General features: G+C 46.1%; 1 protein-coding gene across 3 annotated transcripts in view; it reads left to right on the forward strand.

Moving 5' to 3' along the window:
• The window catches only part of nhsl1b (NHS-like 1b), a 99,359-nt gene extending 80,923 nt beyond the window's left edge, over window positions 1-18,436 (forward strand). For 2 of the 3 annotated variants that reach the window (XM_085372933.1, XM_085372935.1), the window contains exons 3-8: window positions 3,595-3,722; window positions 5,990-6,194; window positions 8,696-8,827; window positions 10,538-13,840; window positions 14,859-14,991; window positions 17,531-18,436. In XM_085372933.1, coding sequence (XP_085229059.1) covers window positions 3,595-3,722; window positions 5,990-6,194; window positions 8,696-8,827; window positions 10,538-13,840; window positions 14,859-14,991; window positions 17,531-18,206 — 4,577 coding nt within the window. In that variant the 3' untranslated portion in view covers window positions 18,207-18,436. The remainder of the gene's footprint in view (window positions 1-3,594; window positions 3,723-5,989; window positions 6,195-8,695; window positions 8,828-10,537; window positions 13,841-14,858; window positions 14,992-17,530) is intronic. The other variant, XM_085372934.1, reaches the window with a different exon arrangement.
• Window positions 18,437-18,786: the final 350 nt, after the last annotated feature.

Consider the following 18,786-nt stretch of genomic DNA (forward strand, 5'->3'; position numbering starts at 1 on the left):
CAAATAGCGAAGGGAAAATGCTGAATGTGAGCCAAACCAGTTACAAACTGTTGAATCTCACTCATGGGACTGTTGGTAGGTGGTGTCACTTTTATCGGAGTAAGCTCGTGACACTGGTACATTTGCCTGTAACTCAAAAAAAGATGTCCCGACTTGTGAGTTGTGTTCAACTGACATCGCAGACTTGTTTGTCCCGCTCAGTGGGGGAAGAGGCTCAGGCTTTGCTGACAAACAGAAACTCACAGCAGAGTGACAACTTGTTCAACTGGTCACAACTTTCCCAGGAACAGGAAGTGGGAATACCAGCACCTGTTCCTGGGAAAGCTGCCCCTCAACCATTTCACAGATAACAGTTTAGGGGAAAAAAATCACATATTTCCGAGTTTCTGTGTAGGACTGAGTGTATGACTGTACTACATTTGTTTGCATGCTCACCAGGGCCGGCCTTGTGTGTCAGCTGATTAGACACAGAGATAAAAGGCAGAAAGAGAGATAAACTGGAAAGTGTTTGAAAGCTGATGCTTACTGTTAGTGGGTTAATCACCGGTTCTAATGCACACACCCTGTTTTGTCTTCTGTCTTTTCCAATTTTCAAACCCCTGAACTGTTGCTGTTCTTAAAACACCACCTGGTAGGTGGGATTAATTCAGCCCCCCTCCCTCTCATCCTGTCACCAACCTATCAACCTGACAACACCACGTATCCCCGGGGGTCCTAACGACAAGACAACAGGTGTCCAGTGAGCGAGCACCTGTGGTGTCTGTTTAAGCCTCAGTGCGCTTTACAAGCAGAGAACGTTTACGGTTTTAGATTTTATCCTTGTTGGAGAGCGGAGCTTACCCGACTTTCAGTGAGCTTTGACTTTTTTTTTCTTTTTTCTTTTAGTACTGTACTTTATATGTGATCTTTTTTTATTTAATGAGGCTTGTGCCATTGTCTCACAGGGCAATAATCAATCAGTCTGTGATATAGATTATAGACGTCTAATTAGGGGAATGCAAATGTATATTGATAAGTCTTTACGGGCTGATCTTCGCGCTGTACATCTCAGCCAACAGAGGAAACGTATGTTAGTGCAGCCATGTTTCTAACCTGAAACTATTTATTTATATTTTACTGTAAACCCATATTCAGAAACATTTCTAAAGTCCATAGTGACAAAAACTTGCCGATAGGAACTTTCAGTCCATATGGCCATGGGGGACGTCTTCATCATGAGGACAAGCTGTAAAACAGCTAAAAGTCCAACATTTATTTACATTATTTTCCAAAGCCATCCAGTGGGCCAGACGGAGTCTTTGCCAGGCCGATTCAGGCCCCCTGACCTTATATTTGACACTCCTGGTGTAGTGTATATGGCATTCACTTTATAAAAGTTGTTGGGGTTTCATAAGGAATTATATATTATTTTTTCGTAAGGAAGGTAAGGTAGTGTAAAACTCAATAGCAAATAAATCACAAAAGTAAACGTTACGCTCACAACACTAACAGTTTAGAAGTTTTATGTGGAGGTGAAACGAGGATCAGTCCCTGGGTATTGTAATCATATATATTACACAGTGCCACGAGGCTGATTTATTCTTTGCAAAGCCTAATAATCGATATCCAGTCGGATAGAAATGTGCGTCCCCTCTTTGTCCTTCTAAAACTCTCACATGGGCTTCAGCGTGTGTTTAGTGGATTATTGAAAATGTGCCAGCAGGCTGAAATACATTTTTAAAGTTGCATAACACGGTATTGAGTGATAACTGCAGGATCCATTTTGTTTGCCAGTGTTTACGATGAAATGAAAGAAAAATAATGTTTAAATACTTTCCCCCTGCATCCAAAAAAGTCAGTCATATCATAGTCATGCACCATCATCAGTACCTACTCCAGAATCAACGTCATCAGTTCCCTGCAGCTGTCACAGCTTTACATGTAGCCCTGACAGTTGCACCTTTGTGTTTTTTATCCTCTATTTCAATTTATATCAGCTTCAGATTGGGACACATTAGTGGTGAAACCAGTGGGACGAATGCAGTCTTTAGGTTTTTTCTTTGTACATCTGTACCTGCATCTAGCCCATTCACATGAAAACAATATAACACCTTTACCTGGCACAAATTAAAGTCCGCAGGTCAAAGGTCAGGGTCACTAAGACCTAATGAAAAACACATTTTTAATAGAAGATTTCCTTCACTGTTAAAAGTATCTGAGAGACTCATCTAGTTTCTGCTTTTCTTTTCATATCACTTACTTATCCCACCCCCACCCCTATCAGTTCTGCCTAGCAACAAGCCACACTTAGCTCATCAGAGCTTATTTATTTCATTTACCGTCCCCAATCATGCAACACCAATCATCTGAGCAGTTCCACTTCCCGTCATCGTCCTCATTATCATTGCTTTCTGAGTCCCATCTTCCACCGTTTCACCGCATCAACTTGTTGTTACAGTATCCACGCACGCAAGCCCCATCAGGATCCATTTACTGACAGCATTATACATGCATCAGTGTGCCTCTGTGTGGAGATGGGCTGTAATTAGCAGTGGAAATAAACAGGATGTAAAAGGGATCAGGAGCAGCATGTTTTAGGTGGCGGGCTAACAGTGATGTGAGCACGCACGCATGTTTAATTCACCAAAAGGGAGTTTGATCCTGCGAAACACACTGAATAAATATCCAAGATGAAAGATTAAAAAAATCAGTCATTTATAGAAGGGTTTTTACATTTGAATCGATCAGGATTACATCACAGAGAAAGATGAGATGTCAAAAAAGAAACACGCTTATTTTAAAGTGCCGTTAATTTTAGGGAGAAGCGTAGAAGTTGGATTTTGTGGTTATTTTAAATAAGGTCGCAACCTCATAGTGTGTTTGATCATTTCATCCTTCATCAGTAAAAGCATGAACAACTCTTGAGGCTTTTTTCTGAGGATGTTTAAGAAGTATGTGAATTTAATTGCCTCCTAAAGACCAAACAAAGGATGCATTAGTAGATATTTGCAGAGGGAGAGGAAGAGGGAGATGATGTGCTAGATTCCCCCCTGAGAGGAAAAGGGGGAGGATGAGAGAGCGAGAGAGAGGGACGCTTCTGCCATCTGTGTGTGACAGACTGAAGCTGATACCCCCCTCCTCTGGTTACACACACGCACACACTTGCCGTCTTATCTCACTTTGACGTACATACATCACAACCTCATCACGGCAGGTGGTGACGAGAAGAGGTGTGAGGCACGCTTGGCAGAGTCCAGCAGGGAACTTAGCGAAAACACACACACACAGACAGCAAATGGTTTATTCTACAGTACACATTTGATAATACAACACTATGTTTATGTCCCATAAATATTTCACACATTCTTCTTATCGTTGTGTTATGGGATGAAAGTTTGAATATTTAATAGCATCTGTTTGGATTATTTGGTAGTATATTCATGGAAATGAGTGAAGCAAAGCTTTGTATTGAGTGTATTTAAATAGTGCGAAATAAAATGTCGCTTTCATTATGTGAAAATTGCACCTTTCAGCAGGATCAGAAAGTTCTCATCAAAGGCCACCAAAGCAAATAAGTTTAAGACCTGTTTCTCTGTCTCTTTCTTTGTTCTTCAGAATGTGACAAGTTGAGGAAAGATGGTTTCCGGAGCTCCCAGTACTACTCTCAGGGTCCCACCTTCTCTGACCCCATTCAGTCCACCAGCAGCCTGCAGGATGACGGGGATGATGAAAATGATAAGAAGGTATACATAATCACAGTATGCATGTATACCCACCTAATTTAATGTATGCTTTCAAATGTAGCAGGTACAACAGGCTCTGCATTCTATTTGCATACAGGTGCAGAACACGTGCACAATAATTTAAATGGTGTTAGGCTCCCCTCTAGTGGCTGGAAAAAGAAGTGCTACCAAGTTTCAGTCTTGTCACATTGTGTAGCTTTCGGTCTTTCCATTTTTCTGTCTAATTTCTCAAATAAGGTGAGCGTGATCAGTACTGGGCAAAAGTCTTGAGCCATCCATCATTTCTTTATTTTTTTTCCTAAGGCGCCAGACTTTCTTGTAATTTTTTTGAAGTGGTCTTGAGCAATAGTTTCTGAAGGTTTTTCAAAGGTTTTCTCAGGAAATTGGCTGCTTTTTTACTTGTTTTCATTCCAGCCCAGTCACTCTGACCTGTGAATCATTCACGCATTTAAAAAGACACCAAGCCTGTGTTCACATAACAGAGAACTTTGCTAATACATAAATACATAATTATTTCCAAGTCGTTTGTTGAATCTATGAAAAATATGAAAGATAACACAGAGATAAAGTACTTGGCATATTTCACCATGGTGTGAGGATACTGGAGAAGTAGAAGTGGCAGAAAAAGAGAATTTACAGCAGATGAACAAAATCTGAAAGTCATGTCATGAGCCCAGACCTCAGTATTATTGAAACAGTGTGGGATCATCTTGATATTTTTCCCAGAAAAAATATAACTAAGCAAGGGGTTCCTCTAAACATTTGCAGAGCATTGTAGAAGAAATGCACGCTTGTTGACCACAGTTGTGGGGCCTGTGATTTTTCTGATGTCTATAAACACTTCAAGAAAGAAACTAAAGAAGAGAAACAGAAATTTGAGGCAGAAATAAAGACGGGTAGAAAAAAATTGACAAGAAAATGAATCCGAGACAAAAACTATTATTTCTTGCTCTTTTCATCTGACAGACAATTTGTGTGAAGTGAAGCGTAAATGGTCAGAAAGCTGCATATTTCTCATCTTCTCGTTTTTATTTCGAACACACACACAGTGTGATGTGAAGGGCACTCAAAAGGGTTAGTGGGTCTTTCACTGTGTTGTCCCTTGGAGCCCCTCGGTTTCATCCTCGCTTTGACCCCTGACTTCCATGTTGTCTTTCTAAACTGTCGCCTCCCATCTCTTGTTTGTCCTCCTGTTTTCTGCACACTCACCCCATCTCTTCAGCTCAAGCCAATCCCCCTCTGCCCTGCCTTCCTTGCCCCTTCTTCCACTGTTCTGCTGTTTGTCCCCCTCCTGCTCTCTTCCCCATCACTTCCTGTTGTACTGAGACCGCTGAGCCTAACTTTGCCTGACAGCAGCTTCTAAAGAAGAAACAGGGCTCCCGCTTGAGCCACAGCTATGCAAAGTAATAAGCCATGCTTGGAACCAAACTATTGCTGAGATGTTTTTATATACATCCCCTCTCTTCACCTCCCCTTTTTGCTGCCCCCCATATTTACCCATCCATCCGTGCATTGTTTGTATGAATGCACTCTCAGTCAGGGGATAGGAAAAGTTTGAGTGATGCAGTAGTAATTGGTGGCAATCATCTGGATTTTGTAACTACCTATAATTACTACAATTTAGAATCATTTGGAAAAAGTGACACAAATGGCACTCACATCAACCTAAACAACATTGCTGCCATGCTCTGGACTAACTGCTCAACTTCAAGCCTGGACACTGGGGTAAAGCACCGCTGTCTGTTGCTTTCTGCCGTAAATTCACAATCCAGGGCCCTTAACGTGTCAGCACAGTTTACTGCATGAGTGATTCTCTCTCTGTGTCTCTCCCCACTGTTGCTCTGTAGCTTTTATCCTCCAATCTCCGACTGCTCTGTCAGTTCTCTGTGGCGGGTGTTTATTTGTGTGATTGTGTGTGCATGGTTGACCGTTTCCATTGGATAGGATGTTTACGGGGCCGCAAGCTTCTAAAGGTCACAGCAGTGTAATATATTAAAGTTTGTTCAGCTCATATTGGCACAATCTGTCATTTATGGTTCTGACTAGTAAATCCTATGATATTTATTTCCACTCACCTTTTATACCGTTATATAGACATTTATTCTTAGTAATAACTTTTATGCTTCGATCTGATGCTATTTTTATGTATTGCCTTTCATTGTGTCGCATCATGTTACCTCTTTCCTTGTTTCTTTCCTTTCCTCTCTTTCTAGTATTTCTTTCTTCAGCTTTACCCCTCATTAACATGTTTTCTTTCTCTCAATCAGTCCACCGCTTCATCGCTGGAGGATGACAAATCTCAGCTCTCCATGAGGTCTCAGACGCCACAGGGCATGGGCGAAGGAGGGGAGGGGTCCGACCCTGACGGACAGGTGGTATGGAACAAGGCTGCCCTCCTCCCCACCCCAGAGGAGAAGATGAGGCGGGCAGCTCAGGCCGTACCCACAGACATAGTTGCCATCAATGTCACAGGTATGTCACACCTCATGACTTCATTCAGTCCGTCTCTCAACTGCTAGCAAGTAGCAACCATTCTTCATCGCCAGGTTGAGAACCAATGTCCCGATCCATCCGTAGCTCCATTTTTGTACAGTTTAATCGGCCTCATTCGTCCCTGGTGTCTCTTATTTTGCATTACCATCTCACTGACAGGCCTTTTGCTATTAAGGGAAATTTCTGACTTTTTTAGCAGTTTGATTGAGGTATCCGATGATAAAGAGAGTGTCAGCATGCTGACATGTCATGAGAAATTTGCATTTCAGTTTATTAGTTTAATTAGTTTTCACTGTTTCTGTTTACAAAAAAGAAAAAAAAGTCACATATTTCCTTTAATCAACCTTCTGTGAATGAGTGATTGCAGAATAATAGAGAACTGTATCCAGTCATCCACAGATGGGGTCAAACTTGCACGTGGCACTCAACCATGTCTTCCTCCTCTATGTTACCTTCACTCCTCTCATCATGCCTCTTGCAGACTGACCTTTGCCTTCCTTTATGCATGCGTGAGCGTGTGTTTATGCCTGAAAGTCCTTTGACAGCTTATGCCAGGGTCAAGGCTTTTCATCGTCTTTGTGTCAGATCACTGGCTGTTTGACAGATAAACACTTGTACACAGCAAATTTGTGTCAACTCAGTTCCCCTGTTAGCGCGCCACATCTTTCAAGGTTTTCCGCCACTCATAGGTACACTTATCTTAAGATTTGTTCATGAGATTCTTTTGGAAGGAGTCCAGCGGTGGGATGGACTCGCAGATAAGATAAGATAAGATAAGATAAGATAAGATAGAACTTTATTAATCCCTCGGGTGGGTTCCTCTGGGAAATTCGATTTCCAAAAAAGCACAGCACCGACAGAAGTTACAGAGTTACAGAATATTATATATAACTCTCAGTTCAGCATCAACATCTATATTTTATTGTTACAGTTAATATATATGCAATCTACAGCCTTTTGACACTAATTAGCATTTAACGTGGTCCCTCGCCACACAAATCAGTGTTGTCACTTCAAATTAGTGGGAAAAAAGGAGTAAAACACCCACCGAGAGATCAGGGGCTTTGCCACTTTGGGAGGAATTTGTGATCGCAGCTATCCGCCCTTATATCGGTTTCTATTTCCCTGACGCCTGCAGGCTGTCACCAGCTAGTGAGATAGCAGAAAGAGCAGCAGTTCATAGCGACATATCACTCTTCCTTCAGGGAAACCGGACTCAGAGCGAGGAGATTATTGAGAAGCAGTTCATGTTTGCATGAGTACGTGTGTGAGTTTGAAAGCACCTTTCATCCCATATCTGTCCTTTCGCATGTTGAGCTTTGTGGTAAGAGCATGTACTTCTCATCTCACACATCTTACATCAATGTATGTTTATACCCCGTAATGGAAGTTTGCATAAAGGCCAGCCAAGGTTTTCTTTGTCAGACCCCTTCCTTTTGTTTTTGATTGGCATCACAACCATTTTCTCTCCGTGGGTTGTAAAAGACACTTTGGCTGGTTGGTGAAAAAGTTCAGTTCACCCAAATAACACAATGCATTTTCTCAATTAGGCTAAACTTTCTCGTGTTGAAGAGGAAGATTCACATGCTTGCTGCACAACATGTTTTTGTGGATCACTCTTATCCCACCACTGAGCATAATCATACTTAACTAGAAAGTGTTAAACCTTTCTATTTGAATCCAGCTTTAGTTCAGAAAAATGCAGACTTTTTTTCAAGTCCAGTTAGTAGTTTGGATATGTTGGATATCCAGACATAAGAACGATTTTAGGTATTTAATATTTAGCATTTCTCAGGAATTGAATCAGAAGAATCAGAATCAAATAACTTGTTAATCCCAGAGGAAATTTTGTTCACATTTGCTACAAGACAGTAACTAACCAATTAAAGTACAAATTAAATGATATAATATTAATACAAAATATAACATAATGTCTCTAATAAATAAATATGAAAATAAATAAAGTTAAAATTCAGGTGCCTCTCTTATCATATTAACTTGATAAGGGGAATAGGTGTTGTAGTCTGTACTTACACTTGTGACGTCTCCTGTCATATTTTGCTATATTCTCATTTATTATTTGTTTAGAACAGTCTCCGGTTCCACACGAGGGGTTTCCAGTATGTGATTTTGCACCTTAATATAAATATAACAGAAATCCTCAAAGACACTCTTGAGTAATATCATCCTTTAAAAAAAAAAAAAGCAATGCATTCATCCTTAAAAATAAATAAAAACTAAAATCTTAAGTTTTTAGAAGCACAAATCAGTTTGAGACTTAAAATAAAAGCAAGGAAAGAAAATGCTGATTTGTAATTTGGTTGAACTGACCTTAATATTTCCTGCCCTGTTGACGTTGCATGTCCAACTTGGAAAAAACAAAAACCCTCCGCATGTCTGTTGAGTTTGTTCCTTCTGACTAACCGACTGCTGTTTGCCTGTTTGTCCGCCTGCCTTGCTCTCGCCCTCCCGGCTACCAGGGGCAGTGTTTGACCGACAGGCGAGCATCCGGCGCTCCCTCATTAACACTGACACCGTGTCCCGCCGGCCCAAGAAGGTCAAACGCAGAAAGACTATATCAGGGCTGCCTGACAACATCAACCTGGAGCTAGGTATGGATCACTGTGGAGCTACATGTTGCCCTCTGCTGTCCACAGACCTGTCCCAACACGCTAGACAAGCATCTCTTCTTCCTTTCTTTACTGCCAGCAACCTTGTTCTCTATAGGTTTATGCTTTTATCACACATAACTGTGTACAGTTAGAAACTTGGCGAGCCCAGGAGGGTCAGACTGACTCAAGTGAGCTCACAGTGTTGGATAAAGGATGTGCAGCTGCTACAGCTGATGTCTACATTATCATTTGTCCTCATTCACTCTCCTCCACCCGAGGATCTGCAGCCAAGAACAAGTTATGAAATCATTTTTTGTAGTTCTGTTGTTTTTCTTGTCTTTTTGTTATACTGCTTAAAAAACTTCTAACATAACAGCAGAGTTTGCCAGTTCTGTCATATGGTAGAAGGTAACGTCAGACTTTGCTTCTGATTGGTTGATCATTTGGATCAACTTTCTGAAGTCCTTTTGTCTGTGATGTGTGTATATCTCTGTGTATATCTGTATAGTGTATGCTGGTAGCATAAGATTATTAATAAACTATCTATGAGACAACAAGCCCTGATCTCAGGTCGATAAGCCACCTTCACATGCTCTTTCTGAGCATTATCATCCTGTCCTACATTAGAAATGTAAAGATGCTGAGGTCCCCTCAGAGTTACTCAGCTGAGCCCAGTGTTAAGCGAGTACTAAGCTCACTAATCTGACACAGTGTTCTGCTGACAGCACCGCATGGCTAATGTTTATTTACATGTCATTGAGCTTCGGGATGACAGCACCATTTAAGGGAAATGTCATTGCTCTGTGCGATAACATCGCCCAGGCTGATAGGAAAAGAGCTTTAAAGTCTGGTTAGTGCCCAGCTGACAACACCCTCTGAATGTCATGATTACTGGGCCGGGATAATTGTCCCAGTGCTCCATCCCTCCCCTCTCCTTGCACCAGAGCTGCCTGCAAAGTAGACCTGCAGCTTAATCTATCGCAGCAGCAACAGCCGAGCTGTCAGTCCAGCTTTTAGCAAAGGAGGAGGAGAGTGTATGTGTGGTTCAGAGCGAATGGAGAGAGAGAGAGAGAGAAGAAAGGACGCAAGAGTGTGTATGTTTTGGAAGACGAGCATCAACAGTAGAAGCCACCACAGATGGGAGACACAGTAGACATCCTCTCTCGTTTTACGACTCAATCTTCAAACTGTTTGTTTATTAGCTGGTATGTTCAGTGTGCATCTTTCTGTTATGTGCATTTTATGTTTGTCCTTGTGCATGACAGGGCTGGCTTGGCATGCACACGTGTCTTCTTGTATGTCTGTGTTCCTATTTGTGTTTTTTTTGGGGGGGGGGGTTTCTCTGCCTAATGCTTAACCAGCTGCCTATCCTGGCACCCAAGGAGACTACTTCATTTTTCTATCTGATGTAGCCAGCGTAGGAGAAGCGTAGTAGCAGAGCCTCTATTCCTTCTCTCTGTCTCTCCTCATATCCTTTTCTCCATAATGAAGAAGACCAGAAGTTATTAACGTAAATCAGATTACGCCAAATCAAATTAATTAGCTTCCATGTGACCAGTTTATCTGACATTCCAGCCAGAAGAGCAGAAAGGTTTGTGGCTGAAGAAGTTATAGCAAGGGGGGGGGGGGGGGGGTGAAGGTGGGGTAGCAGGAAGAGGAATCACATGTTGATATGTTTCTTTTTTCTTTTTCTTTTTTTTTTGACAACAGCAAAAGGACACGGCGGAGATCTCCGGCCACATTCTATGTTCCTCCCTGGACAGTACTCCACACTTGGCCGTACTGGGAGTGTCAACTCAACTCTCCGACGTTCAGTGACCAGAGACTCGAGCTGTCAGACAGAAGAAGTAAAGATCGTGCCCCCGTCCATGAGAAGAATTCGAGCACAGAGAGGACAGGGAATCGCTGCTCAGATGGCTGGCATATCCGCTTCCTCTTCAACAGGAAGTATATCCATCTCCAGCAGCAACAGCTCTGGAATACTGATGCTGCCGCAGCATTTTAATGGAGACCCGTCGCGTTTTCACAGTCTGCCCCGACAGGGCGCAAGAGTGTCCCTCAGTGCCGATCCCATCTATAGCAGCACGCCCATCAAGTCAGAGGAACATCTGCAGAGGCAAATTGGAAAGCTTCAGGTCGACGATACTGTGGTACACATGAGAAACGCCCCGAGGACAGGAACTTTGCCCAGGCCCAAGTCCCAGGAGTTGAAGGGGACACTGTCCAGTGAGTGGGGCGGGGGTCCGGCATGTGTGGTTTCCCCTCATGCTGCTTATTCCACCTCGTTCATCCCCAATGCCACCATGTCCAGTTCTGCTGAGGTTATTACCCTTAACACCTCGAGCCAGCTCACCCAGTCCCCGGTCTCAGCTTACCCCGCAGCTCGAGCGCTCAGTCTGGCTTCCCCAACTAATGCTGACCCGCTGATCTCTAGTCCAGCAGCCTTCACCCACAGCTCCACCTGCCCTGCCTTGGCCACGTCTACTCCTACTCACACAGCACAGGATAGTGGCCTGAAAGTCAGAGCACCTGCCAGTGAGTCAGGTCACTCTGACAGTAGCACCCACAGCCACAGCACCTTGGCCCCCACTCCACCATCTTGTCTGCCGGAGGAGAACTGGATCTACGACACACCAGAAAACGTGGTGGCTCCACACCGCACTCTGACCTCCAGTTGCTCCACTCCAATCAACCAGCTCTATGGCAGCCTGGATCAGTCCTCTAGGACCACTACTGATTCCAGCTCTCTTTACTCCCAGGACAATGATGGATACTACACCTCTATGCACCTGGACTCAGGCCTGCGCTCGCGCAGTCACGGTAGCGGGCACGGGGTGGCAGCTGGCCGGGCCACCAGACACAGCATGTACGAGTGCCGCGAGATGGCCAATCAGGAGGACTCTGGAAGCCTGTACAGTGACCGCTCGCTGTCACGCAGCATCTCCCTACGCAAATCCAAGAAGCCTCCCCTGCCACCAGCTCGCACGGATTCTCTCAGACGCAAGCCAGCTGCAAAAATGCCCCCCGGAGGCGTTAGCGCCATCAACGGTGCTAATGGGGAAAGGGGTACGACACTGAATGAAACTCTAATTGCAAGCTTGCAGCAGAGCCTGCAGATGGGGTTGAGAGGAGGGAAGGGAAAGGGTGCGTCGCCATCATCAACCTCTCACAGCCCAAGCAGCGATTATGATGACCCTTGGGTCCTCAGGCCGCGCAGTCACAGCAGCATCAGTGCAGGCAGCTCCGCAGCATCACTAGCAGCTAACGCAAACTGCGGCGGCGTGTCTAGTGTGTACTCTCTATGCCATGTGACACCTGCCCACAGTGACACCAGCAGCCTGCGCTCTGACTACGCCGACTCTTGGGGCTACTACATGGACTACCCTCGTAACAACTCGGACCAGGGGGAGCAGACACCCCCAGCCCATGCCGCAGATAACATGTCAGCCGGCGTTCACCCAGGAGTCTTACAGAATGGAGGAGGGATTCACAAAAGTCAGATCCCTGGAGCTCCAGGTCAGGAGCGAGAGGTGTCGGCGAAGCCCAAAGCTTCCACCTCCTCCCCAGACCGGGTGCATAGACTCACCTCGCCATCTAGTGGCTACTCCAGCCAGTCCAACACTCCCACAGCTGGAACCCCAGTGCCCGCCTTCGCCAGGTCCATGTCTCCCTCGGGCGGCCGGCCAAAACCCAAAGTCCCCGAGAGGAAGTCCTCTCTCCTCTCATCAGTTTCCATGTCCTCCTCTTCTACCTCCCTTTCCTCCAACACTTCAGACTCACTTAAGAGCAACGGTCCTCCTCCTCCACCACCACCTCTCCTCTTCTCCTCCTCCTCAACTCCCAACACCCCTCTCAGCCCACCTCCACCCTTCCCTCCCCCTCTACCGCCAAGCTCTAGCACAGCTTCCCTGACTCCTCCACCAGCTCCCCCATTGCCAACCACTCCCCAGGGAGGTTCTCTAAGCCTGAACTCTACTTGCTCCACCTCCCCGGAATTCCCTCCACCTCCATCCCCCGAGATGCTGATTCACCCGAGTTCATCTCCCAATGGGAGCTTCAGTCCCCCTCCTCCTCCACCACCCCCACCTCCTCCTCCTCCTCTGCTGGCTACTGTTACAGCTTCCTCCTCCCCATCTTTTAAGAAGGCACTAAATGATGCTCCTAAAGAAGCTCCTTCTAACAGTCCCACAAACTCACCTAAGCCCCTCATCACACCATTTGCACTTCAGAGCGTTCAGCTTCGTTCAGTCAAGCGACCAGAGAAGGAGATCACAGATGACAACAAAGCTGAGAAAACAGGGATGGACCTCCTTCAGGGGCTAAAGCCTCTGAGCCTGGATAGCTGTTACTCTCAGGAGCATCCCACTGTCTTACCCCTTTTGAACAGCTCTCTGGAAGCGGATTCCCATTATTCCTCACCATCGCCTGTGTCAAAGCTCCTGGAAGAGTTGTCACTGGATGACAGCATCACAGAGGACTCACCGGACATTGCCATCGTAAATGGAAAAGCTGATGATGAGAGTTACACACTTGTGAATGGGAATGAAAAAGAGGAGGCACTAGCATTGCCCAGTCCCGCACAGAGCCACGAAAGCTCTCCCATCAAGCAGAAGGCCCCACCCCCAGCAGTCTCCAAGAAGCCCAAATTTTCCCTTGTCCCACCAGTAAGCCCCCAAACAATAAATAAACTGTTTCCATCTCAGCAGGAAGAGACTAACATCCCCCAAACAGAAGACCAAGTAGATTCTCCGCGAAGACAAACAAAAGAAGAGGTGAAAGAGGGGGACGGTGAGCATCAGGAGGAGAGAGAAGACACTTTAGAGCATTTAGCAGAGCGCAAAGGAGCATTCACTGAAACCCGATACGAGTCTTGTATCACTACATCTGTTAGCAAGGAGACGAGTAATGCCTCTGGGCTTTATACCAACGGAGAGGCTGATGAAGAAGAGGAAGAGGACTGTGATGGGACGAGCAGCACCACAGGGTCCATCAGCTCCAAGGACGACGAGGCAGGTGAGTCTGACTCGTAGTTTACTGAATATGTTTCCACAAAACAAACGCAGAAATGCAGAAACGGAAGCAGAAAGCCTTAATGTACTTATTTGCCAAAATCCTAAGAGGTTAGAAGTGATCCAGCAGACTGAGGGTTGTGCAATGGGTTCCTTTGAGCTGCTGTAAAATTTATTTTGCCCCTAAGCAAGCGAGCTAAACTTGAAGGCAGAAGCTTTTAAAGGTTTGAAAAGTGTGAAAACGAAGCGGGAGCGACGGCTTATCACTGGGACAGCAGCTCTGCAGCCTCGTGCAATCATCCCGCTTACTCTTTATTCTACTCCTCCTTCTATATTTTGTATGCGGAGATCTCTTTTGGCTGCTGTCCCCCTTCTTTTTTTTGTCCCCCCTCCCGCATTGCTGCACACGTACACACACCTCAGCCTCCGCTGTCTACTCGAGTCCTCTCCACCATCCATCCTTCTCTTCTGTCCAAATATTCATTTTTGCCCCTCTGCCTTTTCTCTTGCTCTCTCTCTCTCTTTTTGTGTTAATCGCTCAGCCCGTGTTTTTCCTACTCAGCTGTCCTTCTGTCCCACTCCCTCTCTGAGTTAAGGGAAGGGGGGTAAGTATCCCAAAGGAGATGCTTTATGTGGTTGGAGGGACAGGGGGGAGGGGCCCGGTCGTATCGGAGGGGAGGGGAACGGATCTGGTAAGGGGATGAAGGGGAGGATGGGGAGAGCGTAAAGTGAGACTGCCTGCAGCGGCTCAGGCAGTCGAAGCTCAGACGTGAGCGCGGAGGTTAAGAGGAAGAGGAGGAGGAGGAGGGGGGAAAAAGCTAAACTAGAGGAAATGAAAGAAGAGGAATATCTAGAGAGGGAAGAAAATGTAAGGAGACAGTTGGACATCTCCTCCGTACGACTTCAGATTTCATAGGCGGCCAGGTTAATGCGACAGGATGGATGTAGGAGTGTGTGCTCCCTAAAAGTCTGCTCTCTCCTGACTGTGTTGGATGTAAATTGTATATCCCCCCTGACCTCAGGTGACGTCTTTGAATCCAGTACGGCCGAGTCGTCTCCAGCCCCGTCAGCAAACGGGGCGTCCGAGAAGAGCATGGTAACCCCGACTCCCACGCGACCCCGAACCACAGAGGACCTCTTCGCCGCCATTCACAGGTACGACGATGCACTCGTCTAATGTCCTTGTCGCCCTGCTCATTTTTAGAGCACTACAGCAACTTATTTTCTCCTCACCCACCTCGGCTCTGGATACATAATTTATTTCCCCGATCTAGTCCTGCTTCCTATTATTCCTACTTTTCTTTCCTCTCCACCTGCCCTCTCTGTCATTCCTGCTTTTCCAACATCCTCATAAACCACAGTGTCACCCTTGATTTGTGTTTTTCAGTCATCCCCCACTCTCTGCCCTCCACCTCTCAGTCATAACTTTATCCAGCATTATCCCATACAGAAGAGTACACATCTGTCAGAAAGCCGATCTCTGGCCAGTGAAGGGCTGTGAAGCATGAAGGCAATGGTTAATTTGTATACTAAGCGTTTGTGAGTGTAGTTAGATTACAATTGCTCATTTTTAGCAAGAAAAAAGAAAGAAGGGGAAAAAAAGGCTGTTGCTTCATCCATAATTTACTACTCGACACCCTCTGGTCCTAATCTGGGTTAGAGGCCACTGGAGACATTTCTCATTCTCCGTTTCCGTCTACACGCCGCTCCGCCGTCTCTGACATATACTGCATACGTGCTCTTGTGACTGAAGGCGGCACAGGCATAAATTTCTCATGCAGCCCGCCAGTTTGGGTTTCGCGGTCACGGGCAACAGCAGCAGCAGCATTGGGGAGTTCTCTTAAGCGTCCCAGGATTTCATTTTGCTGTATTTATGGTCCCCACGTCACGTGTGCATGTATCATTTATTGCGCTGCCTAATTAAACGTGAATATTGTGTAAGCGTGTGTGCGTTTGTAGTCAAGGCAGCATTTGTTTACCACTCTCCTCCTCCTCCATCTATCGCACCCTCACAGCGTGGGAGATATAGAATAATTTTGCAGATTTGGGAAGTGATGACCGTTTCCCAGCGGTGCTGTTAAAACTAAAGAAGATCCCTCAAACAAAAGAATGAACTAGCACAAATTCAATCTGCAAAAAGTGCCCTAAACTGTAAATTCAATCGAGAACTGTTCAAGGGTGGAAGCACCGGGTATTAACTGTAACACCCCTGTAATACCACCTGCCCAGTTCTTTTTGTTTTTATTTTCGTTCACCTTCACGTTCCCCCGTCCTTTCTCTCTCACTGTCTGTGAAATTAGAGTAATAAAAGCCTCGAGTTGAAATTCCTTCACAGCAGCGGCCGAAAACACAAGTTCGTTGTGAGAGAAATCCTCCAAACCGAATGTAATCCAGCCAGCAGAAAGAAATCGATCCATTGCAGCCATGCTTATATTGCCTCCTTGTTTACCTCTATAACTGGGATTGGCACCTGCGCTCTCTGTTTGGATGTGCACGCACGTGGGATTGTGCGTGAGAAAAGTCTTATGTAATGCTGATGGGCTAATGTGGAAAGGGAGCTCACAGCGGATGACGCTAGATGGAGGTTGAATTTAGGGCACAGACATATTTTGCAGCGTTAGATTCTCACACAAACCATTTCCATCCCTTCAGTCCTCCCTCGCACTTTTTTGACCTTCACACAGCGCTGTACATCCCCACAGGTTATTTGCCCTTTAGGGAAGATTTCCCTCCAACGATCTAATCTGAGGATTAAAGAATTTTGTCTCCCTTATCACAGAATGTGTAGTTGTAATTCCGTTAATCATGTTTCTCCTCTCTTCTTCCACTGTGCAGAGAGGGAATGGGTGCAGTGTTTCTAGAGAGGTGCGTAGTGGCAAGTAGCCCCTTTCCTTTAATTAGCGAGCCTTGTTTTCACCACCGCCACGCTGATGCTGCCTTGGGATTAGCAGCAGTAATCCCTCGGTGCAACCCGCCACCCCCGGTATCACAGACACGGATTAATAAGGCTGTTTTTGCCTCAAGCCCTAACGCCTCCTAATTCTGCCAGTTGCAGCTTTTATTGCCATGCTTTGGTGCAGGAGTTATCAACACTCAAGGATGAGTGGTGCAGCAGACTATGCTGATACCGACCACAACAACCACCAACCGCCTCCTGCTGAGAGGAGGCCGCCTCGTCCTCATGTGATTAAAACAGCTCTGGGCGCTTTCCTCAGTTTGTTTTGTGCCGCGTCTGAGCTTTCATGTAGCGTTGCAGCTTCTGCAGCTTCTGCTGTAAAACCTCACCGAATTTCTTTTAACCTGAAATGTGTAACTCTTCTTCTTCTGCTCCTTAGCCCTGGTTTGTTTCCGAGATACGCCGCCATGTTTGTTTGCTGGGGGCAGTGCTGACATATGGCAAATTTGGGACAAAGATTTGTGGAACGTGGGCAGCAGAGTTTTAAATGTAATCTTTTTTTTTAAGCTGCAGCACAAACATCAAAAAGAGTGGGCTTACATGTGTGAAATCCCGTGGATGAATAGTTAAATCTGAGCTCATTGCTCCCTGACAACACTGCCCCAGTAACTTAGTCCTGTATTTTGCTCTGTTGAGTCAGCATTTATTTGCCCTAAAATAATTTGATCAGCCGTGCTTCCGCTCGCTCACTCAGCAGAATTCCTCAAGACTATTTTAAAATCATCTTTTCTTCCACAGGTCAAAGCGCAAGGTCCTGGGTCGCAAGGAGTCCGAGGAAGACAAGACCCGGCCTGGGAGCCACTCGCAATCTCCACCCACCACCCCGACGAGCCTGTCTCCAGGGATGACGTCGTCGTTGCCCCGTCAGTCGGGATCCATCCAGCGCAATCTCCGCAAGTCCTCAACCAGCAGCGACACCTTCAAGGCACTTCTCCTGAAAAAGGGAAGCCGCTCTGAGACCAGTTTCAGGATGTCTGCTGCCGAAATGCTTCGTTCCACTGACCCACGCTCCCAGCGAACGCACTCCGAATCGGCGCTGGACTCCCCCACTGCTTCTCCCTCCTCACCGATGGCCCTGCACAGCCCGGCCGGTTCCCCGGGCCGGGGTAAGAGGGCAGCTGACGAGCGGGGCCGTTATGATGTCTTTACCCTGTCCTCGCCGACTTCGTCGCCCTTTTCAATGGGCGGATTTAAGTACGGGCGCTCTCGGACGCCGCCCTCAGCTGCCAGCAGCAAGTACAACGCCCGCAGCCGAATCCTCAGCAGCCCGATGACAGTAATCTGCGAGCGGGACGGGGAACTGGCTGAGAGCGAGTACGGAGACACGGCAGAAAGTCTGTCTCAGCCAGCAGCTCAGGCTGTCCCTGTGCTCAAAGACTCCAATGGCACTTTATCCGAAGAAAGCAGAAGTTAAAAGAGCAGGAGCCGCCCCTTAGCTTTGGGGAGCTGAACTTATTCGTTGTAACCAGGCAGGGAGCTGGAAGAGGAGCCCAACACAAGGCCCTCTAGAGACACCTTCCTGAGCTCCACCCCCGCCCCTCTGAGGGAGTGGACATGTCTGGTCCTGATGCGGGACCTGGATGCAGCTCCATCACGGACTGGACAGAGTGCAGTCTGAAGCAGAGAAGTGGACCTGCTCCAGCTTTTTAAGACTGCCATGATTCTCATTCTTTCCTTCGTTTGGTGATTCACCTTTTTTTGTTCAAAGAATAGTGTTTCTTTTAGACCTGGTGTTCCTAGTTTTGTTTGCCTTTTTTTTTTTTTTTTTTTTCTTTCTAACTTCATCCCGCAGGAGTCCTTTTAGTTTCACCAAAGGACTAAAAGTTAAGATGGCAAACTTAAGTGAATTGAAGGAATGGAGAAGTCACTGACTGTTCGCTTAACTTTGCTGCTGTGGTGCTACGTAGCTAGGAGAGAGTGGAATGTAAAAGTGTGCGGGAGGCTCGCCTGTTTTCAGTTTCTGCTTTTCCTCTGCTGGCTGTGGGAAGTGTTTG

Source organism: Diplotaxodon limnothrissa, linkage group LG15 (genome assembly GCF_057381915.1).
Source record: "Diplotaxodon limnothrissa isolate DT_005_m linkage group LG15, D_limnothrissa_male_GT1.1, whole genome shotgun sequence".
Taxonomy (NCBI): Eukaryota; Metazoa; Chordata; class Actinopteri; order Cichliformes; family Cichlidae; genus Diplotaxodon; species Diplotaxodon limnothrissa.